Below are 27318 nucleotides of genomic sequence, written 5' to 3' on the forward strand. Positions count from 1 at the left end.
TAGCTAGTCATTTTTAGCATCAGAAGGTGGTCCTCTGTTTAAAAGTTGTTTTCGTCTGGCGCTCAACAGGCCTGAAAAGAAATCTGAATGTTCTAAAAATCTAGCCATTTGCAAGACAGACGACAACATACATTTTAAAGCACGGGCGCACACACCTGCACCTTTCTTTCTATCAGGTGAATGGGGATTTGCAAACAAGTACTCTTTCCGGGACACTAGCCCCAGTCAGAATACTGTCCTTGGCCCACCCTGGTGGGGTTGCCAGGTCCAATTCAAGAAATATCTGGGGACTTTGAAGGTGGAGCCAGGAGATTTTGAGGGTGGAACCAGGAGACTTTGAGGGTGGAGCCAGGAGACTTTGAGGGTGGAGCCAGGGGACTTTGAGGGTGGAGCCAGGAGACTTTGAGGGTGGAGCCAGGGGACTTTGAGCGTGGAGCCAGGGGACTTTGAGCGTGGAGCCAGGGGACTTTGAGCGTGGAGCCAGGGGACTTTGAGCGTGGAGCCAGGGGACTTTGAGCGTGGAGCCAGGGGACTTTGAGCGTGGAGCCAGGGGACTTTGAGGGTGGAGCCAGGAGACTTTGAGGGTGGAACCAGGGGACTTTGAGCGTGGAGCCAGGGGACTTTGGGGGTGGAGCCAGGAGACTTTGGGGGTGGAGCCAGGAGACTTTGAGGGTGGAACCAGGGGACTTTGAGCGTGGAGCCAGGGGACTTCGGGGGTGGAGCCAGGAGACTTTGAGGGTGGAGCCAGGAGACTTTGGGTGTGGAACCAGGAGACTTTGGGGGTGGAGCCAGGAGATTTTGAGGGTGGAGCCAGGAGATTTTGGGGGTGGAGCCCAGGGACTTTGGGGGTGGAGCCAGGAGCAAGGTTGTGACAAGCACAACTGAACTCCAAAGGGAGTTCCAGCCATCACATTTAAAGGGACCACACACCTTTTAAAATGACTTCCCTCCACTGGAAATAATGAATGATAGGGGCACCTTCTTTGAGGGCTCATAGAATTGGATCCCCTGGTCTAAGCTTTTTGAAACTTGGAGGGTATTTTGGGGAGAAGCAATGGATACTGTGCTGTAAATTTGGCACCTCTACCTCAGAAAACAGACCCATCAAAGCCCCAGATACCCACAGATCAATTTCTCCTTTATACCCTAGGGAGGGACGGTGGCTCAGTGGTAGCGCATCTGCTTGGGAAGCAGAAGGTCCCAGGTTCAATCCCCGGCATCTCCAAAAAAGGGTCCAGGCAAATAGGTGTGAAAAACCTCAGCTTGAGACCCTGGAGAGCGGCTGCCAGTCTGAGAAGACAATACTGACTTTGATGGACCAAGGGTCTGATTCAGTATAAGGCAGCTTCATATGTTCATATGTTCAATTAAGTCTCCATAGGGAACAATGGAGTGCCTAGCAGACATTTCCCCACCCCCGGCTTTCTGAGGACCCTGAAGCGGGGGGAGGGCCTCCAAACCGGGGGATCCCCTGCCCCCACCTGGGGATTAGCAACCCTACACCCTGGGCCCTCAACTCTCCTGCTCAAGATGCAAAGGGAAGGAAGGATTGTGTGGAAAGCAAAAAAACTTTTCCGAAAATCTGCCACAACAGTCCCTTCAAGCTTCTCTTAGCAGGCTGTGTTCACAGCACAGGTTCCAAAGAGGCAAACGAGACAGGATGGAAGGCAATGGAGACCTGCAGCATCAGATCTCCAACCAAATCCCTGTAAAGCAGGGGAGAGGAGCGGCTGCATCGTCGCCCGGCCTCCAACTTCTGGGACTCTGCGATCAGAAGGAACCTTGTCCCTGCCGGAGAAAAATGGCAGTTCCGAGTGTGTTCAGCACCCTCCATTTTGCCACACTTTAAGTTTATTTATTTATATTCCGTCTTTTCCCGTAAATGGGCTCAAGACGGATCACAACATATAATAATAAAAAACCTACATATCAAAGTTAAAACACCATATTAAAATTAAGAGTAAAAACAATAAATAAAACGCACCACCGGCGGACAGGGCACAGCATATCAATAACCAGTTGTAGGCCCACCTTAAACAATGGTCATAACAATAAGACAGCACTGTAATAAAGCATGATGTCACCACAAGGGAGGTCAAATGCCTTCCCATCAAGTTGAGAACATAAGAGAAGCCATGTTGGATCAGGTCAGTGGCCCATCCAGTCCAACACTCTGTGTCACACAGTGGCCCAAACCCAGGGGTCTACCAGTGAGGTCAAACACTAGAAGCCCTCCCACTGCCCCCCCACAAGCACCAAGAATACAGAGCATCACTGCCCCAGACAGAGAGTTGCATCTTTACCTTGTGACTAAAAGCCACTGATGGACCTCTGCTCCATATGCTTATCCAATCACCTCTTGAACCCATCTATGCTTGTAGCTGCCACCACCTCCTGTGGCAGTGAGTTCTGCACACTATTGGACTTAGCAGGGCTTTCTTTTCTGGAAAAAGAGGTGCCAGAACTCTCAAAAGGGAAATAAAGGAGAAGAAGACTGCAGATTTATACCCCACCCTTCTCTCTGAATCAGAGCGGCTTACAATCTCCTGTATCTTTTCCCCCCACAACAGACACCCTGTGAGGTGGGTGGGACTGAGAGGGCTCTCACAGCAGCTGCTCTTTCAAGGACAACTCTTGCGAGAGCTATGGCTGACCCAAGACTATTCCAGCAGCTGCAAGTGGAGGAGTGGGGAATCAAACCCGGTTCTCCCAGATAAGAGTCTGCGCACTAAACCACTATACCAAACTGGCTCTCAGGAGAAACACATGGGCACCCCTCATGAACTTTTGAACATTTCTGGAGAATTTTGTTTCCACAAAGAGGTTCCTGAACTCCCTTCCCCCAGGAAAAAAGCCCTGAGGCTCAGTAAGTTACAGTTCTTCCTTCCCTCCCTCTCTCCCACCCTTCTTCATTTTAACTTCTCGATTGCTTTTCCTGCAGTTTAACTTTCCTTTAAGCAGGGAATCAAATCCCCCTCCCCTTGCATAAGGCATATTAGCAACTGCACACAAGGAACAAAGAAAGGGGCTCTAAAAGAAAGGCTTCTATAAAAGGACGGAAATAACCGTGCATAATATCTTCGTGAGAAATCTTGCAAAGAACCTATTTTTGTCAGCACCTTTCCCTTAAGCCCTGAAGCTGTTCTGTGCATAACATTTGGGTACAGCCACAAAAAGTGTTCAACGCCTCCTCCAAGGCAAAGATGATCGAGGGATCGGGCTGACTTTCGGGCACAGAACTTGTTCTGACGAAGAGGAGGGTCCATCTGGCTGAACAAAGGCAGACAGATGTCAAGAAGAAAGTGCTAACTTTTCCTATCGGAGTCGAAAAGAAAGTTAAAAATAACAACGTTAAGCATGAAAGGTGTTTGGGGCTGAGTGAATAAAAAGATCTCTCATTTCACTAAAAACAGGGAAACGGAGGGCCACACTTTGCCAGTACGAACAATCAGGGGTGGAATTCTAGCAGGAGCTCCTTTGCATATTAGGCCATACCCCCTGATGTAGCCAATCCTCCAAGAGCTTACAAGGCTCTTTTTTGTAAGCTTCTGGAGGATTGGCTACATCAGGGGGTATGGCCTAATATGCAAAGGAGCTCCTGCTAGAATTCCGCCCCTACTAACTCCACAGCTATCCAGCTGTGGGTTTGAGATGTCACCAAAATCAACCCCTGGCAATACGTTCAGCAGTGCTTTTTTGGTAGCAGGAACTCCTTTGCATGTTAGGCCACACACCCCTGATGCAGCCAATCCTCCTGGAGCTTACAGTAGGCCCTGAACGAAGAGCCCTGTAAACTCTTGCGGGATTGGCTACATCAGGGGTGTGTGGCCTAACATGCAAAGGAGTTCCTGCTACAAAAAAAAAAAAGCCTTGCATTCCAGATTAAGACTACTGGAAGAAGAAAGGAAGGAAGCAGAGGTTTCATATTCTGGTGGGTGGGGAAGAAGATTTTTTATCTCTTAAGTATGTGTGTGGGTGCCCCATTCCCACCACCCACAAAGACAGATTATTCAGATTTTCCATTTTACCAGCAAGGCAGGAACAATCTTCAAGGCAGGGCTCCAGAAGGGGATGGGTAGGCAGCCCAGCCAAATGACTGGGGCTGAAGGACATGGCAAGAAAACTCTCAGGAGAGATCTTGGACACATGGAACAGCCTCCTACTGAATCAGACCCTCGGTCCATCAAGGTCAGTATTGTCTACTCGGACAGGCAGCAGCTCTCCAGCATCTTTCACATCATTTAATACCTGATTCTTTCAACTGGAGGTGCCAGAGATTGAACCTGGGGCCTTCTGCATGCCAAGCAGATGCTCTGTCACTGAGCCACGGCCCCTCTTACATCACCAGCCCTGCAACGCCACCCCTTCCTGCAACACGTGGAGTTCATCCTAGTCATAGTTAACTCAGCGATTCCTCCTCATGAGTAGGCCTATGGGAAGGAGGGCCAGAGTGCGGTATAAGACAAGACATGCAGCATCGGGCACAGCTGTGACAACCAAAGTTCCCTCTAAGCTGCAGTCTTGTGAGCAAAAATTCTACTTTGTGAGCTACCGGCATTAAAGTGGTGAGCTCCTGCATAAATTAGTGTGCTCTGGAGCCATTCTTCCAGAGCTAAGACAAAAATGTGTGAGCTGGAGGCTAAAAATCTGTGAGCTAGCTCACGCTAACTCAGCTTAGAGGGAACACTGGTGACAACTAGGATTCTGCTTGGGTCTGTTTTGAGTTGTTTTGGTATTCAAGCCAGGCTAGCCTAATCTTGCCAAATCTCAGAAGCTAGGCAAAGCAAGAAAAACACCGAGCACCAAATGCTGCAATATAAGTGCAAAACACTCTTTTACTCAACCACTTTATCACTGTAATTCTTAACCGTTCGTGCATACTGATAAGATAAAACTGTGAGCTGTTGCCTAAGCACGAGTTCCGGAGTGTAAAAATAGCGGCCAGAGGAAGTGTAAAGGAAACATGAACTTGAACCTAGGACTCGTGTTGCTGCTACTACACCTGTTGAATTACTCTTCAAAGAGGAACAGTCAGGCCATCTGCGTCTTTCAACAGAAAGACAAGAAGACAGCAGATTTTCATACCTGGCAACATTTAAAGTTTTAGTTTCTACTAAGGACTGTTTATTTGCTTTGAAGGATATTTAAGAATTACAGTGATAAAGTGGTTGAGTAAAAGAGTGTTTTGCACTTATATTGCAACATTCGGTTCACGGTGTTTTTCTTGCTTTGCCTAAACTCCACACTGCAAGTTTCCTTATTTACCGAAATCTTAGAAGCTAAGCAGGGTCAGCCTTAAGAACGTAAGAGAAGCCCTGTTGGATTAGGCCAATGGCCCATCCAGTCCAACACTCTGAGTCACATAAGAACATAAGAGAAGCCATGTTGGATCAGGCCAATGGCCCATCCAGTCCAACACTCTGTGTCACATAAGAGAAGCCATGTTGGAGCAGGCCAGTGGCCCATCCAGTCCAACACTCTGTGTCACACAGTGGCCAAAAAAATTACACACACACACACACACACACACACTGTGGCTAATAGCCACTACTGGACCTCTGCTCCATATTTTTATCTAACCCCCTCTTGAAGCTGGCTATGCTTGTAGCCGCCACCACCCCCTGTGGCAGTGAATTCCACATGTTAATCACCCTTTGGGTGAAGAAGTACCTCCGTTTATCCGTTCTAACCCAATTGCTCAGCAATTTCATTGAATGCCCATGAGTTCTTGTATTGTGAGAAAGGGAGAAAAGTACTTTTTTCTCTACCTTCTCCATCCCATGCATAATCTTGTAAACCTCTATCATGTCACCCCGCAGTCGATGTTTCTCCAAGCTAAAAAGCCCCAAGCATTTTAACCTTTCTTCATAGGGAAAGTGTTCCAAACCTTTGATCATTCTAGTTTGCCCTTTTCTGCACTTTTTCCAATGCTATAATATCCTTTTTGAGGTGTGGTTACCAGAATTGTTCACAGTATTCCAAATGAGACCGCAACATAGATTTATACAGGGGCATTATGATACGGGCTGATTTGTTTTCAGTTCCCTTCCTAATAATTCCCAGAATGGCGTTGGCCTTTTTTATTGCAATCACACACTGTCTTGACATTTTCAGTGAGTTATCTACCATGACCCCAAGATCTCTCTCTTGGTCAGTCTCTGCCAGTTAACACCCCATCAACTTGTATTTGTAGCTAGGATTCTTGGCCCCAATGTGCATTACTTTGCACTTGGCCACACTGAACCTCATCTGCCACGTTGACGCCCACTCACCCAGCCTCAACAGATCCCTTTGGAGTTCCTCACAATCCTCTCTGGTTCTCACCACCCTGAACAATTTAGTGACATCTGCAAACTTGGCCACTTCACTGCTTACTCTCAACTCCAAATCATTTATGAACAAGTTAAAGAGCATGGGACCCAGTATTGAACCCTGTGGCACTCCACTGCTTACCGTCTTCCACTGCGAAGACTGCCCATTTATACTCACTCTCTGCTTCCTATTAATTAGCCAGTTTTTGATCCATGAGGACCTGTCCTTTTACTCCATGACTCTCGAGCTTACTAAGGAGCCTTTGATGAGCAACTTTATCAAAAGCTTTCTGGAAGTCAAGGTAAGCAATATCTATCGGGTCTCCTTTGTTCACCCCCTCAAAAAATGTAACAGGTTAGTGAGGCAAGATCTTCCCTTACAGAACCCATGCTGAGTCTTCTTCAATAACTCGTGTTCATCAATGTGCCTACTCATTCTGTCCTTGATAATGGTTTCTACCAACTTTCCCGGTACTGAAGTCAGACTGACTGGCCTGTAGTTTCCCGGATCTCCTCTGGAGCCCTTTTTAAAGATGGGGGTGACATTTGCTACCTTCCAGTCCTCAGGAACGGAGGCAGATTTCAATGAAAGATTACATATTTTTGTCAGGAGATCCACAAGTTCAACTTTGAGTTCTTTCAGAACTCTCGGATGTATGCCATCCGGACCTGGTGGAGTATTAGTTTTTAATTCGTCAATCAGTTGTAGGACCTCCTCTCTTGTCACTTCAATCTGACTCAGGTCTTTCAACACCCCTTCCAATAGAAGTGGTTCTGGAGCAGGCAAACACTTCTCGTCTTCCACAGTGAAGACGGAGGCAAAAAACGCATCCAGCTTCTCAGCCATTTCCCTGTCCTCCTTCAGTAATCCTTTGACCCCTTGGTCATCCTTGGTTAGTCCTTGGATGGGAGACCACAAAGGGAGACCAGGGTTGCTACACAGAGGAACCCTTTGGCAAACCACCTCTGTTCATCTCTTGCTTGCAACACCATGCCAATAGGGCTGCTAGGAACTGGCTGCAACTTCATGGCACACAGCAAGCCCTGTGGTGCAGAATGGTAAAGCTACAGTACTTCTTCCTTTGTGGTCTCCCGTCCAAGTACTAACCAGGGTCGACCCTGCTTAGCTTCTATGATTTGGCAAGATTTAGGCTAGCCTGGCTTGAATACCAAAACAACTCGAACAGACCCAAGTGTGCCGACTCTTATCTGGGAGAACCGGGTTTGATTCCCCACTCCTCCACTTGCACCTGCTGGAATGGCCTTGGGTCAGCCAGCGCTCTCTTATCTGGGAGAACTGGGTTTGATTCCCCACTCCTCCACTTGCACCTGCTGGAATGGCCTTGGGTCAGCCAGCGCTCTCTTATCTGAGAGAACCGGGTTTGATTCCCCCCTCCTCCACTTGCAGCTGCTGGGATGGCCTTGGGTCAGCCATAGCTCTCTTATCTGAGAGAACCGGGTTTGATTCCCCACTCCTCCACTTGCAGCTGCTGGAATGGCCTTGGGTCAGCCAGAGCTCTCTTATCTGGGAGAACCGGGTTTGATTCCCCACTCCTCCACTTGCACCTGCTGGCATGGCCTTGGGTCAGCCAGAGCTCTCTTATCTGGGAGAACCGGGTTTGATTCCCCCCTCCTCCACTGGAAGCTGCTGGAATGGCCTTGGGTCAGCCAGAGCTCTCTTATCTGGGAGAACCGGCTTTGATTCTGCACTCCCCCACTTGCACCTGCTGGAATGGCCTTGGGATAGCCAGAGCTCTGGCAGAGGTTGACCTTGAAAGGGCAGCTGCTGTGAGAGCCTTCTCAGCCCCACCCACCTCACAGGGTGTCTGTTGTGGGGGGAGAAGATACAGGGGATTGTAAGCTGCTCTGAGTCTCTGATTCAGAGAGAAGGGCGGGGTATAAATCTGCAGTCTTCTTCTCTTTCAAGGCCGCTTTATCTCTTGGTAGAGACAGCTCCACTACCCACTGCCTGGTGAGAGAGAGTTGTTGGTGGGAACTGATTTGTATTGCTGTACGCGGGCTTTTTGCACTGTAGTTTTTGCAGGCTACCTAACAGTCCTAAATAGGGTATATAAGATTGGCCACCTCATAGGTGAGCCAATTCTGACACCGTCGTTTGTCGCTACTGTTCTATCTATCAATAAAGCCGGCTTCCTGATCACACTGGAAGCCTTCTTTGAGGATAGTCCCAGAGCTGACAAGTCAGAACATGTCTCTTGAGGTTCGGATTGTCTGCTTGCTCTGAGCCTCTGATACAGAAAGAAGGACGGGGTATAAATCTGCAATTCTTCTTCTACTACAGTCCAAGCTCTGCTCATGACCTGAGTTCAATCCTGGCGGAAGTTGAGTTCAGGTAGCTGGCTCAAGGTTGACTCAGCCTTCCACCCTTCTGAGGTCGGTGAAATGACTACCCAGCTTGCTGGGGGGAAAGTGTAGATGACTGGGGAAGGCAATGGCAAACCACCCTGTAAAAAGTCTGCCAAGAAAATGTCAGGAAGTGATGTCACCCCTTGAGTAGATAACTGGCTGCTTGCACAGGGGATTACCTTTACCTTTTTTCACAGCCCACAATTATTACTATTCAACCTCACCACCTTTCTCAGGATCTTAACACCATCTCTCCAACGAAGAGCAATGCTCAACAGGGAAGGTTCTCAGGGCCCGAGTTGACTGGGGAAGGCAATGGCAAACCACCCTGTAAAAAGTCTGCCAAGGAAATGTCAGGATGTGACATCACCCCTTACCATGTGTTCCATGCAAATGCTGATTTCTCCATCACTGTAAAACGCTCCGTAGAAGCCCACGATGTAGGGAGAATTGCACTCGTGCAAGACCTGCAGTTCGCGGATGATCTGGTTCCGAATCGCTGGCTTGATCTCCAGGTGAATTAACTAGAAAGCAACAAAATTCACATCATGTCCTTCACAGATTGATGGGATTTTTTTTAAAAAAAGTTTACCCTGGATAAAGGGGCAGGGTGTGCTGGTACAGAATCTACCCAGAGCAGCAGGGCTGCGTTTCAGAGGAAGTTTTGGAGATGGACATTGCAAAATACAAGGGATGAAATCCAGAATTGGCATTTCTCTCCACAATCAATGCCTACATCTACAAGCCTCTGTGAACAGCCCAACAACCTGCAGTGAATACCTTTCTATGTGTTGGTGCCACAATTGTGATGATGATGATGATATTGGATTTATATCTCAGCCTCCACTCCAAATCTCAGCGTCTCAGAGCGGCTCACAATCTCCTTTCCCTTCCTCCCTCACAATAGACACCCTGTGAGCTGGGTGGGGCTGAGAGAGCTCTCCCAGAAGATGCCCTTTCAAGGACAACCTCTATGAGAGCTATGGCTGACCCAAGGCCATTCCAGCAGCTGCAAGTGGAGGAGTGGGGAATCCAACCCGGTTCTCCCAGATAAGAGAGCTCTGACTGACCCAAGGCCATTCTAGCAGCTGCAAGTGGAGGAGTGGGGAATCCAACCCGGTTCTCCCAGATAAAAGAGCTCTGGCTGACCCAAGGCCATTCCAGCAGCTGCAAGTGGAGGAGCGGGGAATCCAACCCGGTTCTCCCAGATAAAAGAGCTCTGGCTGACCCAAGGCCATTCCAGCAGCTGCAAGTGGAGGAGTGGGGAATCAAACCAGGTTCTCCCAGATAAGAGAGCTATGGCTGACCCAAGGCCATTCCAGCAGCTGTAAGTGGAGGAGTGGGGAATCCAACCCGGTTCTCCCAGATAAGGGAGCTATGGCTGACCCAAGGCCATTCCAGCAGCTGCAAGTGGAGGAGCGGGGAATCCAACCCGGTTCTCCCAGATAAGGGAGCTATGGCTGACCCAAGGCCATTCCAGCAGCTGTAAGTGGAGGAGTGGGGAATCCAACCCGGTTCTCCCAGATAAGGGAGCTATGGCTGACCCAAGGCCATTCCAGCAGCTGCAAGTGGAGGAGTGGGGAATCACACCTGGTTCTCCCAGATAAGAGAGCTCTGGCTGACCCAAGGCCATTCCAGCAGGTGCAAGTGGGGGAGTGGGGAATCAAATCCGGTTCTCCCAGATAAGAGAGCTCTGGCTGACCCAAGGCCATTCCAGCAGCTGCAAGAGGAGGAGTGGGGAATCAAACCCGGTTCTCCCAGATAAGAGAGCTCTGGCTGACCCAAGGCCATTCCAGCAGCTGCAAGTGGAGGAGTGGGGACTCAAACCCGGTTCTCCCAGATAAGAGAGCTCTGGCTGACCCAAGGCCATTACAGCAGCTGCAAGTGGAGGAGTGGGGAATCAAACCCGGTTCTCCCAGAGAAGAGAGCTCTAGCTGACCCAAGGCCATTCCAGCAGCTGCAAGTGGAGGAGTGGGGAATCAAACCCGGTTCTCCCAGATAAGAGAGCTCTGGCTGACCCAAGGCCATTCCAGCAGCTGCAAGTGGAGGAGTGGGGAATCAAACCCGGTTCTCCCAGATAAGAGAGCTCTGGCTGACCCAAGGCCATTCCAGCAGCTGCAAGTGGAGGAGTGGGGAATCAAACCCGGTTCTCCCAGATAAGAGAGCTCTGGCTGACCCAAGGCCATTCCAGCAGCTGCAAGTGGAGGAGTGGGGAATCAAACCCGGTTCTCCCAGAGAAGAGAGCTCTGGCTGACCCAAGGCCATTCCAGCAGCTGCAAGTGGAGGAGCGGGGAATCAAACCCGGTTCTCCCAGAGAAGAGAGCTCTGGCTGACCCAAGGCCATTCCAGCAGCTGCAAGTGGAGGAGTGGGGAATCAAACCCGGTTCTCCAGATAAGAGAGCTCTGGCTGACCCAAGGCCATTCCAGCAGCTGCAAGTGGAGGAGGGGGGAATCAAACCCGGTTCTCCCAGATAAGAGAGCTCTGGCTGACCCAAGGCCATTCCAGCAGCTGCAAGTGGAGGAGGGGGGAATCAAACCCGGTTCTCCCAGATAAGAGAGCTCTGGCTGACCCAAGGCCATTCCAGCAGCTGCAAGTGGAGGAGTGGGGAATCAAACCCGGTTCTCCCAGATAAGAGAGCTCTGGCTGACCCAAGGCCATTCCAGCAGCTGCAAGTGGAGGAGGGGGGAATCAAACCCGGTTCTCCCAGATAAGAGAGCTCTGGCTGACCCAAGAGCATTCCAGCAGCTGCAAGTGGAGGAGCGGGGAATCAAACCCGGTTCTCCCAGATAAGAGAGCTATGGCTGACCCAAGGCCATTCCAGCAGCTGCAAGTGGAGGAGGGGGGAATCAAACCCGGTTCTCCCAGATAAGAGAGCTCTGGCTGACCCAAGGCCATTCCAGCAGCTGCAAGTGGAGGAGTGGGGAATCAAACCCGGTTCTCCCAGATAAGAGAGCTCTGGCTGACCCAAGACCATTCCAGCAGCTGCAAGTGGAGGAGCGGGGAATCAAACCCGGTTCTCCCAGATAAGAGAGCTATGGCTGACCCAAGGCCATTCCAGCAGCTGCAAGTGGAGGAGGGGGGAATCAAACCCGGTTCTCCCAGATAAGAGAGCTCTGGCTGACCCAAGGCCATTCCAGCAGCTGCAAGTGGAGGAGTGGGGAATCAAACCCGGTTCTCCCAGATAAGAGAGCTCTGGCTGACCCAAGGCCATTCCAGCAGCTGCAAGTGGAGGAGGGGGGAATCAAACCCAGTTCTCCCAGATAAGAGAGCTCTGGCTGACCCAAGGCCATTCCAGCGGCTGCAAGTGGAGGAGTGGGGAATCAAGCCCGGTTCTCCCAGATAAGAGTCTGCACACTTAACCACTACACCAAACTGGCTGTACCAGTGTCCAATACTCTCTCTAAGCTGTGGAGTTTTGTGAGCAAAAATTCAACTTTGTGAGCTGCTGGCATGAAAGTTGTGAGCTCCTGCATCAATTAGTTCACTCTGGGGCTATTTTTCCTGGGCTAAGACAAAAATGTGCGAGTTGGAGGCTAAGAAACTGTGAGCTGGCTCACACTAGCTCAACTTAGAGGAAACACTGCCTGTGCCACATTTCATGATGGCTGCACAGCCTGCCAAGTGCATGCGGGTCAAAACACCAGCCAGATCTGGCAGGATCTAGGAAGTAAAATGACCGACAGCAGGGACAAAGTCCACTGGGTCATTTCAGCAGAGCCGGAGACTGCTGATTTGTTTACTTTTATGAATTCACCTTTTCTCCTCAACATAGAGGAGGAGGCAGCTATTGGATTTATACCCCACCCTTCACTCGGAGTCTCAAAGTGGCTTATAATCTTCTTCCCTTCCTCTCACAACAGACACCTTGTGAGGCAGGTGGGGCTGAGAGAGCGGCTCTTCAGAAAAGAGCTCTGGGAGAACAGTGACTGACCCAAGGTCACTCCGGCAGATGCACATGTAGGGGATCAAACCCGGCTCTCCACATTAGAGTCTGCCACTCTTAATCAATGCACCAAGCTGGCTCTCCAAGCAACTCAGAAAAGAATTTTCTCCTCCATTTTATTCTGTCCTCACAACAACTCTGTGAGGTAGGCTAGGCAGAGAAAGCATAACTGGCCCAAGGTCACCCAGCCAGCTGCCATGGTCGACTGGGGACAGCAGCACGGGTGTTCCAGATCCTAGTTCGATGCAGGCCAGCAACTTTCTTGATGACTGCCAAGTGTTTTCAGAAAGTGAGTGGAGCCAGATGGGGCAACTGGCCATTGCAAACTGGATTGGCCGTGCAGATTTTTTTAAATGTTGATTTGGCAGCAACTGCCACACACAAAGATCTTCGTGGTGTGGCTACATGCAAGCTGTGGTAGCCCCTCTGCGTCGCTGCCTCCTGGGGCAGCCATTTTGTGGCTGTGCCCACCCCACCGTGTCAGGATTCCAAAGCTGCTTGAGGGCTTGAAAACGTTGGAGAGCCCTGCTCTAACCACTATACCAGGCTGGTCGACGGCAACACATCGGTCTTACTCCAAAGATCACATGTCATAAAGGCATACAGGACACAACTACAACAGATAAAAAGAAGTCCTTCTTCACCCAAATGGGGATTAAAACATGGAATTCACTGCCACTGGAGGTGGCGGCAGCTACAAGCACAGACAGCTTCAAGAGGGGATTGGATAAGCATATGGAGCAGAGGTCCATCAGTGGATCTTAGCCACAAGGTATAGATGGAACTCTCCGTCTGGGGCAGTGATGCTCTGTATTCTCAGTGTTTGGGGGGCAGCAGTGGGAGGGCTTCTAGTGTTCTGGTTGCAATGATGGACCTCTGGATGGCACCTGGGTTTTTTTGGCCTCTGTGTGACACAGAGTGTTGGACTGGATGGGCCATTGGCCTAATTCAACATGGCTTCTCTTGTGTTCTTATGTCTGGGGCAGTGATGCTCTGTATTCTTGGTTCTTGGGGGGGAAACAGTGTGAGGGCTTCTAATGTCCTGGCCCCACTGATGGACCTCCTGGTGGCACTTGGGTTTTCTTGGCCTCTGTGTGACACAGAGTGTTGGAATGGATGGGCCACTGGCCTAATTCAACATGGCTTCTCTTATGTTCATAACTATGAGATTATAAAAAACTTTTGCACTGGGGTACTTCCTCACATGAGATGGCAAACCAAGCCAGTATGCCCTGCAGCTCTCAGGGTCCACAACCTGATCAGATCGGTGCATTTTCTGGGCATTGGGTAGCAGCAGCACAGAATTTGAGGGGGGCATCCAATCATGGACTGTGGTACAAAGGATCTTAGATAAGCTTGCAACACCTAGAAGCGGGCAGATACGTCAACTCAATGCGACCCAAAGGTAAGATCAGGTAACAGTGCTCACCTTCCTTGCCATGATGAGGCCGGAAGGCTTGTGAGACACTTTGAAGACCACCCCGCCGTTCCCTGCGCCCAGCTCACTGATCTTCTCGAAGTCGTCATCTTTCAGCTCCCCGACTTTCTGCTTCTGCGTGAGGAAGGCCTCGAGCCGTTTCCGCTGCTGTTCGTCCAATTCGAGTTCTTCCAACTTCTTCTGCAGGGCTTCTAAATTTGTCCTGTGCAGCAAGGAAAGAGAACGCAGACAAGCAGCCGTTAACTTCAACGAAGTTTCCTAAGATTTCAAATTATGGGTGAAGGAAAGTAGAACCCTGCAGACTTACATAATTTCTCTCAGCAGTTTGATTCAGGTGGGCAACCATATTGGTCTGAAGTTTTGAGTCCAGGGGCACCATTAAGACCAACCAAATTTAATTTGGGATATAAACGTTCAAAGAAGTGTGTGTGCACACAAAAGCTTAGACCCAGAATTAAACTGTGTTGGTCTTAAAGGTACCACTGTACTCCAACTGTGTTCTGTTCAGCAGTTGTTACTCTTCTGAATAATGCCTTCTGTGTCTGCTAGCAATGTGGAAGAGCAAACAGCTACGCAAGGAATTTGTATGATGCTCCAGAACCTTGGGAAATGTTGTTCAGCCACACTTCTGGGACTTCTAGAACCTCAGCAGGCATTATTCACACCTTCTCAAGCACCTATTTTCAGCTCCGCAAGCAAGAACTGAAACTTGTGCTGGATAGCACGCAACCCACTCCCACAGAACTGCAGCTTGGTCAAAACCAATGAAGAAGAAGAAGAAGAGTGCAGATTTGTATCCCACCCTTCTCTCTGAATCAGAGACTCAGAGCAGCTTACAATCCCCTGTATCTTCTCCCCCCACAAAAGACATCCTGTGAGGTGGGTAGGGCTGAGAGGGCTCTCCCAGCAGCTGCCCTTTCAAGGACAACTCCTACAAGAGCTATGGCTGACCCAAGGCCATTCCAGCAGCTGCAAGTGGAGGAGTGGGGAATCAAACCCGGTTCTCCCAGATAAGAGAGCTCTGGCTGACCCAAGGCCATTCCAGCAGCTGCAAGAGGAGGAGTCGGGAATCAAACCTGGTTCTCCCAGATAAGAGAGCTCTGGCTGATCCAAGGCCATTCCAGCAGCTGCAAGTGGAGGAGTCGGGAATCAAACCCGGTTCTCCCAGATAAGAGTCCGCGCACTTCACCACTACACCAAACTGGCTCTCAGTACAACATGGACATGCACAAGAAAGCGCAACATCAAAAAGCATCTCTTTGGCTCCTTGGAGTTGCCGGACTGCATCGGACTTGATTTCAGTGCCACCATCCACTGAGTCACTGCAGCCCATGAATCACCCCATCACCCCTGCAGAAAACATGCTTGGATTCAGCTGGGAGGGCACCCCACAGCCTGGACAGCTCCTGTACATACTTCAGGCGCTGAATCTATGCCAATTCACAGGCCATTATGTAACGCTGCACAGAAGCTTCTCCTTCTTGCTTCTGTTTTATTTATGCAAAGAAGTGTGTGTGTGTGTGTGGGGGGGATCAGCCAGAAGCTAAATCGAAAGGGACAGGAGAGAGCAGCTTTGAATCCAGACTAGCCGTCTTTCGCAGATGCTCTTTTATTAAACTAGTGGAAGTGGTGGGGTTTTTTTTAAATGCTTGATTTTTCTGCATTCGGGACAATTCCCTCTTACTGAGCTCATCGTTCAGGAATCATTGGATGGGTCAAACGGTGCCCTCTGCCAGCACCAAAACTGCTGCTGGTTTGCATTATCTAGACCACGGGTGGCCAAACTGTGGCTCTGTAGCCACATGTGGCTCTTTCACACACATTGTGGGGCTCTCCAAGACCCCACTGCCCAATCGGCCGACTTGGAGAATGCATTTAAAGTTAAAGTTGCTTCCTTTCCACCACTCCCTCCATCATCTATTTGCATGCCTTTCCTTCCTTCCTTCCTTCCTGTCTTGCAGCTCTCAAACATCTGACGTTTATTTCATGCGGCTCTTAAGTTAAGCAAGTTTGGCCAGCCCTGTTCTAGACCTTCATAATATGAGAGAGAGAGAGAAGAGAAAGCTTTAATGCGATCCCAAGATGAATTGCCACATATGTGCCTTGCTAACCAACTGGAGTGCAACAGAAAATAAAAGCCATGCCTCTTGGGAATACCGTTCAACTTTTCTTTTTCAGCCTGAGGTATTCCAAAGATGCTTTCTTTGTATTTCTCCCATGGGATCCTGGGAACTAGGCAAAGGAAGCTCTGGCTCTTTCCCTCCCTCCCCCTAGGGGACCAAGAGGGGGAGGAGCCTCAGCCAACAGAAGGAAGAGAGGCTTGGCTCAGAAGCTGTGCAATTGAGAGAGCCTGGCAAAGCAAGCTCTCCTTACCCCCCTTACCCCCCAAGGGAGGAGCCTCAGCCAATAGAGAAAATAGAGGGTTTGCTCTGTAGCTCTGCTGCGCAATTGAACAAGCCTTGCAAAGCAAGCTGTGATGCAAAAGGAAGCAAGAGAGAGGGAGGCAGAAGCAGATGACAGCCAGTTGCTCAGGGGCCTGATTCGGCCCCCAGGCCACACTTTTGACACCCCTGTGTTACAGAGTCATGCTAGCGGCTACAAGAATTGCCACCCTCCCCATCAGAACTCTGCATCAAAAGCAAACCAAAAAGCCAGCAGTCTGCAGGATCTCTCGCACGCCTGCTACAAAAACAACCGAAGCACCGGTTAAAAGAAAGACACAAACCCAGTGCAGAAACAGCTGCCTTCTGCCTCTTGTCTTTATCCAGACAATCAGAAGACAAAAATCAGAGCAGGCTATCATTAAGCCAGGCAGAACGCCTGCATTATTGCTCTGCAGTAAAGAGCCAAGCCTCAATGCAATCTGATTATATGCTTCCTGCCTTGGGAGCTGACAGATGAGAAAGGAGCATAAGAGGCACAGAACTCCCCCAACACCCCTCCCCTGTTCTTGCTGCTAGTTGAATGCACTAAGAGACAGCCAGCCCAGGGTCTCAGAAGCCTCTCTGGCAAAAGATCAGAGGGCTTGTCTGCTGAACTCCACTTCAGGAGTTGTGCCATTTCCCACACTCCACAGGTTCTGGGAGAACATAAGAACCTAAGAGAAGCCATGTTGGATCAGGCCAGTGGCCCATCCAGCCCAACACTCTTTGTCACATAGTGGCCAAAAACCCAGGTGCCACCAGAAGTTCCATCAGTGGGGCCAGGACACTAGAAGCCCTCTCACTGTTGCCCCCTCCCCAAAGCACCAAGAAGACAGAGCATCCCTGCCCCAGACAGAGAGTTCCAACAATACACTGTGGCTAATAGCCACTGATGGACCTCTGCTCCAGATGTTTATCCAATCCCCTCTTGAAGCCGTCTAGACTTGCAGCCACCACCACTTCCTGTGACAGTGAATTCCACGTGTTAAAAGGAAGGACTTCTTTTTATCCTTTCTAAACCGACTGCTCAGCAATTTCATTGAATGTCCATGAGTTCTTGTATTGTGAGAAGGGGGAGAAAAGTACTTCTTTCTGTGCCTTCTCTATCCCATGCATAAGAGGGCACCATGCAACATATGTGCTCCACGATCTTGCAAAGTGTGGGTTGGTTGCCCAGGATTGTCAGTCTTCAAGTGGGGCCTGGAGATCTCCAGACAACAGAGAACAACTTCATTGGAGAAAACGGATGCTTGGGAGGGTGAGCGGTACGGCATTGTACTATGGTTGCCAAGTCCAATTCAATAAATATCTGGGGATTCTGGGGGTGGAGTCAGGAGACTTTGGGGGTTGGGCCAGGAGCAAGGGTGTGGCAAGCACGGTTGAAGTCCAAAAGGGGTTCTGGCCATCACATTTAAAGGGACCGCACACCTTTTCAATGCCTTCCCTCTATTTGGAAATAATGAAGGATAGGGGCACCTTCTTTGGGGGCTCATAGAATTAGACCCCTTGGTCCAACATTTTTGAAACTTGGAGGGTATTTTGAAGAGAGGCACCGGATACTATGCTGCAAATTTGCTGCCTCTACCTCAAAAAACAGCTCCCCCCCAGAGCCCCAGTTACCCATGGATCAATTCTCCATTATACCCTATGGCAGGGGTGGCCAATGGTAGCTCTCCAGATGTTTTTGCCTACAACTCCCATCAGCCCCAGCCAGCATGGCCAATGGCTGGGGCTGATGGGAGTTGAAGGCAAAAAACGTCTGGAGAGCTACCGTTGGCCACCCCTGCCCTATGGGAATCAGTCTCCATAGGGAATAACAGAGTGCTCAGTAGACATTTCCCTCCCCCCCTCGCTTTCCGAGAACCCTGAAATGGGGGGGGAGGGCCTCCAAAGTGGAGGATCCCCTGCCCCCACCTGGGGATTGGCAACCCTAAGTGTGGGGTGGTTGCTCAGGTTGCTAGTCTCCAAGTGGAGACTGCTATTACAACTGATCTCCAGACAACAGAGATCGGCTCCATTGGAGAAAATGGCTGCTTGGAAGGGGGAGGGCTAGGGCATTGTACCCTGCTAAGTACAAGAAACATACCTCGATGGTTTTGAGGTTTAAAACAAAAAAATCCCCAATGGCGACGATGAGCTGATTATCTAGAGTTGATTTTCCACTCAGAGAGCCAGTTTGGTGAATGGTTAAGTGCCTGGACTCTCATCTGGGAGAACCGGGTTTGATTCCCCACTCCTCCACTTGCAGCTGCTGGAATGGCCTTGGGTCAGCCATAGCTTTTGTAGGAGTTGTCCTTGAAAGGACAGCTTCTGGGAGAGCTCTCTCAGCCCCACCCACCTCACAGGGTGTCTATTGTGGAGGGGGGGGGAGGTAAAGGAGATTGTGAGCTGCTCTGAGACTCGGAGTGGAGGGTGGGATATAAATCCAGTATCTTCTTCTTTCAAAAAAACAAAACAAAGCAAACTGTGAGTGCCTGTACTTTGGCAACAGCCGATTCATCTCAATGCTGGTTTGCACTGCTAAGCATTTGGAGGGCAGCCCCCACAACAACAGATAATTAACTAAACAGATCCCGAAATTGTGGCTTCTCTCTGCAATTCTTGGAGCAACGTGGTGAGCAGAGCAATAAAAAAGAGACCTAGCAACAAAGAATTTTTTTAACCTGCTATTGTTATAATTCCAGGATCATCTTCTTGAGAGGTAATTAGCAACTCCTTTGACGCCTTCTTGCTTTAATTGTCATGCAGAAAAGAAGGAAACACAGCTTTCCCCCATTTTTTTCTCCCTCCTCCAAGTCTTTCTAATCACAGTTCTTCATGCAAATCATACCACGAACAGCCTCCCACCTTTCAAAAGGTGACAGGTGTGTGTGCAGGTGCTGAAATGGGTGTTGCTGCGTTGGAGTTCCTACGCTCTTAGAGCTTCACTTTCATTGAAAACACGTTTGGAACCAACTGTACAAGTTCCAGGCTTCTGTACACGTTAGTCTCTTAAAGCATCTTCAATGTGCGTGTGTGTTTCAAACAAAAACAGAACGGAATTCGCACAGGTAGCTCCAAATCAAACCCGAGAAGCTAACTGAAACCGAGAGCAGCAAATGGTTATTTCAAAGAGGAGGAAAAGGAGAAACTGGATTTATATCCCACCCTATTCTCTGAATTTCAGAGTCTCAGAGCAGTCACAATCTCCTTTACCTTCCCCCCACCCCGCCCACAACAGACACCCTGTGAGGTAGGAGGGGCTGAGAGATCTCTTACAGCAGCTGCCCTTTCAAGGACAACTCCTATAAGAGCTTTGGCTGATCCAAGGCCATTCCAGCAGCTGCAAGTGGAGGAGTGGGGAATCAAACCCAGTTCTCACAGATAAGAGAGCTATTGCTGACCCAAGGCCATTCCAGCAGCTGCAAGTGGAGGAGTGGGGAATCAAACCCGGTTCTCTCAGATAAGATTCCGCGCACTTAACCACTACACCAAACTGGTTCACATCTGCTTGGGATGCAAAAGGTCCCGGGCTCTATCCCCTGCAGCATCTCCAGTTGAAAGGACCAGGCAGTAGGTGATGGGAGACCTTCACCAAGTGCTCTGCCAACCCATGCATTCCTCTTTACCCTCTCCAGCAACGGGAAATCGCTTCCTATTCTGGATGCCAGGTGCCCGAGCACTTTGAAAGAGAGAGGCCCAAGATTTTCCTTTGACCTGCAGCCCTCCGCTCATTTCCAAGAGGCACTCTCCTTTATTCCTTTCCCGTTTACAGGGGTGGAGCTGAGCCTTTGAAAAATTAAACCCAGACTGGGTCACACAGTCCCTTGACACTGAACATGTGAAGCTGCCTTATAAAGAATCAGACCTTTGGTCCATCATGGACAGTCTTATCTACTCAGACTGGCAGCAGCTCTCCAGGGTCTCAAGCTGAGGTCTTTCCCATCATCTACTGCAGTGGTGTCAAACATGCAGTTCAGGGACTGAATCAGGCCCCTGGAGGGCTCCTATCAGGCCCTCGAGCAACTGGCTGTCATCTGCTTCTTTCTCCCTATATCAGGGGTGGCCAACGGTAGTTCTCCAGATGTTTTTTTGCCTACAACTCCCATCAGCCACAGCCAGCATGGCCAATGGCTGGGGCTGATGGGAGTTGTAGGCACAGAGCATCTGGAGAGCTACCGTTTATTTATTTATTTTTCATATTTCCCCACGGAAGCAGGCTCAGGGTGGCCGTTGGCCACCCCTGCCTTATATTTTGCTTCCTTCTGCATAACAGCTTGCTTTGCAAGGCTTGCTCAATCGCACAGGAGCTACAGAGCAAAACCTCTGTTTTCTCCATTGGCTGAGACTCCTCCCTTGGGGAGAAGGGGGGGAAGGGAGAACTTGCTTTGCCAAGCTCTCTCCGTGGCACACCTGGGACTTTCTGCAAGCGAAGCAGATGTTCTACCATTAAGTCACAGACCCCCTCCTGTTGTAGACCTTTTTCTGCTCCTGTATCAAGTTTCATCAAGGAAGCCTGTTCAACTGAGGAATCGCTCTAACAGTCAGGAAGTTCTTCCTAATGTTGAGCCAGAAACTCTTCTGATTTAATTTCAACCTATTGGTTCTGGCCCTAGCTTCTGGGGCCACAGAAAACAATTCCACACCATCCTCTAGATGACAGCCTTTCAAATACTTGATGGTGATCATATCACCTCTCAGCTGCCTCCTCTCCAGGCTAAACATCCCCAGTTCAGCGGTCTACCTGTTGCTAAATTGAAAAGACAGCATCTTGACTTGTAGGGCACTACGTAGTTTTCTTTAGGGAAGAAGATTTATCTGCCACACAATCCCAAGCTTTAATTGGGCAGTATTACTCCCGAATTTAAACAAAATCCAATTTCATAAAGTGAATTTGGCCCGATTTGGAGAGCTAACGACAGATATTTTTTTTTTTGTAATCTCCAAGCTGTTACAGCAAAATAATGTCATGCTGCAGCATTATATAAGCTGGTTACCCTAGAATACCCTTCAGTGGTAAACAAAACAACTGATTCATTATCCCTGCCCAAGAATTACCAAGTCCTTTATTATAGACTGACAAAGCATTAATAAAAAAAAACTAAAATGCTTTCTGCTTTATAGGGATTTATGGGCAGAGCTGGAAAAAATCCCAATTAGTTACCTGGCATCTAAATTATTTTATTCTGGAAGATGGGAAAGTTAGCATTTTCTCAAATGATACTGGTCGCCTCTTACAATTTTAGTGTCAGTTCCTTAGGAATTTGAAACGTGTTTCGAGATCTGCTTAAAAGAAAACCTCCTACAGGGACCGTAGATTAGAGAAATCCACTTTCCCAAGCATTTCTGGCCCTCAACATGAGAGCATTCTTGCTCCCTGTGGAATGTCTACAGGGTGATGAAATCTCTCAGAGGACATAAATTGTATGTCACAGCCAGGGCGGAATGCCAGTCAACAACGTTCCGATGGAATTTGCTCTCTTCCTATTCAGACAGGGCTGTGGGCAGATGTTTGCTAGGCATCTCTATGCGGGAAACAGAGCCGTCCTCCCCAAACAGCTGTTGGCTTCTGACAGGGTCCAGCTGGAAATGTGCTTTTCCGCTTCAAGAGATCCTCAGACAGGATTCGATTCAGCACTAAAGAACATTTACTGAAGTAGGAGTCAAGTTTCAGCTTTAAGACCAACAAAGTTTTATTCATAGAATCACAGAGTTGGAAGGGACCTCTAGTCTAGGGTCATCTAGTATAACCCCCTGCACAATGCAGGAAACTCACAAATACCTCCCCCTAAATTCACAGGATCTTCATTGCTGTCAGATGGCCATCTAGCCTCTGTTTAAAAATCTCCAAGGAAGGAGAGCCCACCACCTCTCAAGGAAGCCTGTTCCACTGAGGAACCGCTCTAACAGTCAGGAAGTTCTTCCTAATGTTGAGCCAGAAACTCTTCTGATTTAATTTCAACCCATTGGTTCTGGTCCTACCTTCTGGGCCCACAGAAAACAATTCCACACCATCCTCTAGATGACAGCCCTTCAAGTACTTGAAGATGGTGATCATATCACCTCTCAGCTGCCTCCTCTCTAGGCTAAACATCCCCAGCTCCTTCAACCTTTCTTCATAGGACTTGGTCTCCAGACCCCTCACCATCTTTGTCTCCCTCCTCTGGACCCGTTCCAGCTTGTCTATATCCTTCTTAAAATGTGGTGCCCAAAACTGAACACAAGACTCTAGGTGAGGTCTTACCAGAGCAGAGTAAAGTGATACCATCACTTCACGTGATCTGGGCACTATACTTCTGCTGATACAGCCCAAAATTGCATTTGCATTCAGAATGTAAGCTTTCGTATGCGTGCATACTTCTTCAGACGAGGGGAAAGGGTACAGTGGGCTGAAATACATGTAGTTGGTGGGTTAAGAGTGTAAACTGATACAAAGGATCAAATGGCAAAATAGTATAATAAATTGGAAGACCATTTGGTCCGGATGTTTACACTCTACAACTATATGTATTTCAGCCCACTGTATCCCATCCCCTCATCTGAAGAAGTATGCATGCATATGAAAGCTTACATTCTGAATAAAACTTTGTTGGTCTTAAAGGTACAACTTGACTCTTACTTTGCTGTACTGCTTCAGACCAACATGGCTGCCCACTTGGAACATTTATCGAGTTGAAGGTGAAAACCAGATCCGGAGAGTAAAAATCGGCACGCCGCACAGAAACAGATCAAGCCAAATGAAGAAAGCCGCACACAGACCCACTCCGGATAGGAGAGGGAAAGCGGAACGGAATCTGCTGCCCAGAATCTGGCCCCCAAAAGAAAAGTGACCTTTGCCAGAGGAAGAAAGCGCAGCTGTTTCCCCTAGCAGCAAACCATCGTGGCTTTATTTAAAGAAGACTCCAGTAAGGGGGAAAACGCTCTCCCCGTGGGAACGCAGGCATTGTGTTTAAGACAAGGAACTATCTGTTGAAATATGTTTACTTTGCACTCCGTTGCAGTACCTACAGCATACATGGCTACTATTCTTAAGTTGCAGCAGGGTTTGAAAGAGGACCGGCTCTGACTCACTGACACAGCATCTGCTTGGCATGCAGAAGGTCCCACGTTCAGATCCTCAGTCAAAAGGGTCAGGTAGTGAGTGACTGCACTAACCCAGAAAAAAAAAGAGCAGCCCCGTGGCACAGAGTGGTAAAGCTGGAGTGCTGCAATCCAAACTTTCTGCTCATGACCTGAGTTTGATCCCGGTGGAAGCTGGGTTCAGGTAGCCAGCTCCAGGTTGACTCAGCCTTCCATCCTTCCGAGATCAGTAAAAGGAGTACCCAGCTTGCTGGGGAAGGCAATGGCAAACCACCTCTGAATGTCTCTTGCCTTCAAAACCCTACAGGAGTCACCTTAAGTCAGCTGTGACTTGATGGCAACAAGCAAGCTTCTAACCAAGACCCTAGAGAGCTTCTACCAGTCTGCATAGGCAACACTGACTGTGATGGACCAGTGGTTTGATTCCAAGTAAGGTACCTGCATGTGTGTTCATGTGAGAGCCTGAGCCCTTCCAAAGGTCCACTAGGAAGTTCTGTCCTGTCGGCCTTGTGAATAAATTGGACCTGAGCGCCACTGGCAGGAATGAACCCCAGGAGGGAAGGCAGGGACCCTCCTGGACTGTGGGGTGAACTTCACAGAATCATAGAATTGGAAGGGGTCATACAGACCATCTAGTCCAGGGGTGGCCAAACTTGCTTAATGTAAGAGCCACATAGAGTAAATGTCAAATGTCTGAGAGCTACAACGATGGGAGGGAGGGAGGGAAAATAGATAGGGGAGGTGGAAAGAAAGCAACTTTAACTTTAAGTTCATTCTCCAAGCTGCCGGCTGGCTTGGGGAAGTAATTTAAAGAGAGAAATTTTTTCATTTCATTCGATTTATATCCCGCCCTCCCCACCGAGGCGGGCTCAGGACGGCTTACAACATAAAATTCTAACAATAAGATTAATGAATATTAAAATACATTAAATAGTTTGCAGCAGTTAAAACAAGAAAACGATCTATCAGTGTGCTATCCTACAACCTTCCTTTGGAGTTTTCAGGTACAGTCAGTTATATGCCAACCGGAAGAGGACTGTCTTACAGGCCCTGAGGAACTGCTTAAGATCCCGCAGGGCCCACACCTCTTCCGGTGGCTGGTTCCACCAGCAAGGGGCTGTAATCGAAAAGGCCCTATCCCTGGTTGACTTCAGACGGGCCTCCTTTGGCCCGGGGATTACTAGCAGATTTTGAGAACCAGATCTCTGGAGAACATGTGGGGAGAGACGGTTCCTAAGGTAGGCAGGTCCTAGGCCATATAGGGCTGTAAATGTAATAACCAGCACCTTGTACTGAACTCGGTATATTATTGGCAGCCAGTGCAGTCCCCCGGAGCCCCCGGCTGAATGTGCTCCCACCTGGGGAGCCCTAATAACAGCCGGGCGGGCGGCATTCTGCACTAACTGCAACTTCCGGGTTCGGCACAGGGGCAGCCCCATGTAGAGGGCATTACAGTAGTCCAACCTTGAGGTGACCCGTTGCATGGATCACTGTTGCCAGATCGTCGTGTTCCAGGAAAGGGGCCAACTGCCTTGCCCGCCTAAGATGAAAGAAATGCACTCTCCAAGTCAGCTGATGGGGTGGTGAGGGCTTCGAGAGCCGCACAATATGTGTGAAAGAGCCACATGTTGCTCCCGAGCCACAGTTTGGCCACCCCTGATCTAGTCCCACCCCCTGCTACATGCAGGATCAGCCTAAATAATGTTTCATCGAACAGAAGCCCCCATGGGAAAGTCCCAGAAGCCCCCATGGAAACCACGCAGAACGCTGGCCTGGACGGACTGTTGGTCCGATGCTGCCGGATCCGCTTGCTCTCCTTGTGGTCTCTGAGGAGACGCGTGGGAGGAAAGAAGCCATCTTGGCCTGCAAGAGTCTTGTGACTTGTGTAAAGGCCAGCAAAAGGAAAAGAGGCGGTTTTGGTGGCAACAGCCCCGAGTGCTTCTAGCGAAGATGAAGAGAAATCACTTCCCGTTGCAACCACAAGCCAAGGCAGGATCAGTGACAAAAGGACAGCAAGGACATCTGGTTCCACAAAGAATTCTGCCTCCTCTTACTCGCTTCCTCAATTTCGTGAATCTGATGAAGTTATTCATTCTGAAAAGTTGTAAGTCCCCTCCCCAGAGACCTGTGTGAAGCAGTTCTCACAGTAAAAACAATATAAAATCTTAAATTTATATAAGACCATTATTAAAATATGGGGGGGGGGGGTTGATTCCACAGTTTGAAGTGAAGAGCCAGTGTGGTGTAGTGGTTAGAGGGTCAGAGTAGATTCTGGGAGACCTGGGTATAAACCTAGTAAACATTCTGTTGAAAATAAAATACTTATAGTGGGTATCCATGAAAGGATTTCTGCCACAAAATCAGCTCCACAAGCCGTTCCAAGCAAACTGCTCAACACTCCCGCTAACTTAAAGGAAGTGTTTCATATGGTAGGCTTCCTCAAGAGTAGATATTCTATGTTCTTCAACACTTTCCCTTCATTCCCAGTAAAAAACTTCTTCCAGTACAGGTAACAGTGTTCTTTCTGGCACACATGTATCTACTCAAGAGAAGCCATGTTGGATCAGGCCAGTGGCACATCCAGTCCAACACTCTGTGTCACACAGTAGCCAAAAACCCAGGCACCATCAGGAGATCCATCAGAGAAACGTATACATCAGAGAAACATATACAGAGTTTCTCTATTGAGTTGTTTAACACAGTTGTATGTGTTCCTTGTTCCTATGCGTCTGGTATCCAAGCGCAGAACTGAGCAGAACTAAATATGGGGGGTGGGGGGGAGAGATTAAGTTTCTGGCCTTTAAGAATACAATAACTGCTCTGCGGAATCAGGCAAGAGTCCACCTAGCCATCTCCAATAGTCGCCAAAACACTAGAAGCCCTCAAAAGATTACAAAAATGGAAAGACAGGCATTCAGGAGTATATATTGCCTCTGTTCATGGAAGTTCCATTTAGCTACCACAGATAATCACCATTGACAGGCCTACCCACCAGTGCCACCTAAAGCAGAGACCACCCTGACCCACACCGCCCAAGCTAGCCCTGTATGGCAGATCTCAGAAAATAAGGTCTGCTCAGGACTTAGATGGGAGAAGAAGTTGATATTGGATTTATATCCCGCCCTCTACTCCGAATTTCACAGAGCCACCTACAATCTCCTTTCTCTTCCTCCCCCACAACAGGCACCCTGTGAGGCAGGTGGGGCTGAGAGAGCTCTTCCAGAAGATGGTCTTTCAAGGAAGAAGAAGAAGATTTTGGATTTATATCCCGCCCTCCCACTCCGAAGAGTCTCAGAGCGGCTCACAATCTCCTCAACCTTCCTCCCCACACAACCCCCTGTGAGGTGGGTGGGGCTGGAGAGGGCTCTCACAGCAGCTGCCCTTTCAAGGACAACCTCTGCCAGGGCTATGGCTGACCCAAGGCCATGCTAGCAGGTGCAAGTGGAGGAGTGGGGAATCAAACCCGGTTCTCCCAGATAAGAGTCCGCACACTTAACCACTACACCAAACCGGCTCTCCACACCAAACCGGCTCTGAGACTCTGAGGACAGAGTCTCAGAGTGGCCTACAATCTCCTTTCCCTTCCTCCCCCACAACAGGCACCAGTGAGGGGGGTGGGGCTGAGAGAGCTCTCCCAGAAGCTGCTCTTTCAAGGGCAGAGTCTCAGAGCAGCCTACAATCTCCTTCATCTTCCTCTCCCACAACAGACACTCTGTGAGGTGGGTGGGGCTGGAGAGGGCTCTCACAGCTGCTGCCCTTTCAAGGACAACCACTGC

General features: G+C 49.2%; 1 protein-coding gene across 1 annotated transcript in view; it reads right to left on the reverse strand.

Moving 5' to 3' along the window:
- MAP2K1 (mitogen-activated protein kinase kinase 1) overlaps positions 1 to 27318 on the reverse strand; it is a 74207-nt gene that overhangs the window by 33063 nt on the left and 13826 nt on the right. The window contains exons 2-3 of the mRNA XM_060259748.1: positions 14052 to 14262; positions 9056 to 9202 (exon numbers count right to left, since the gene is read on the reverse strand). Of these exons, the coding sequence (XP_060115731.1) occupies positions 9056 to 9202; positions 14052 to 14262 (358 nt within the window). The remainder of the gene's footprint in view (positions 1 to 9055; positions 9203 to 14051; positions 14263 to 27318) is intronic.

The sequence above is a fragment of the Heteronotia binoei genome, chromosome 19 (genome assembly GCF_032191835.1).
Source record: "Heteronotia binoei isolate CCM8104 ecotype False Entrance Well chromosome 19, APGP_CSIRO_Hbin_v1, whole genome shotgun sequence".
In the NCBI taxonomy this organism is placed as follows: Eukaryota; Metazoa; Chordata; class Lepidosauria; order Squamata; family Gekkonidae; genus Heteronotia; species Heteronotia binoei.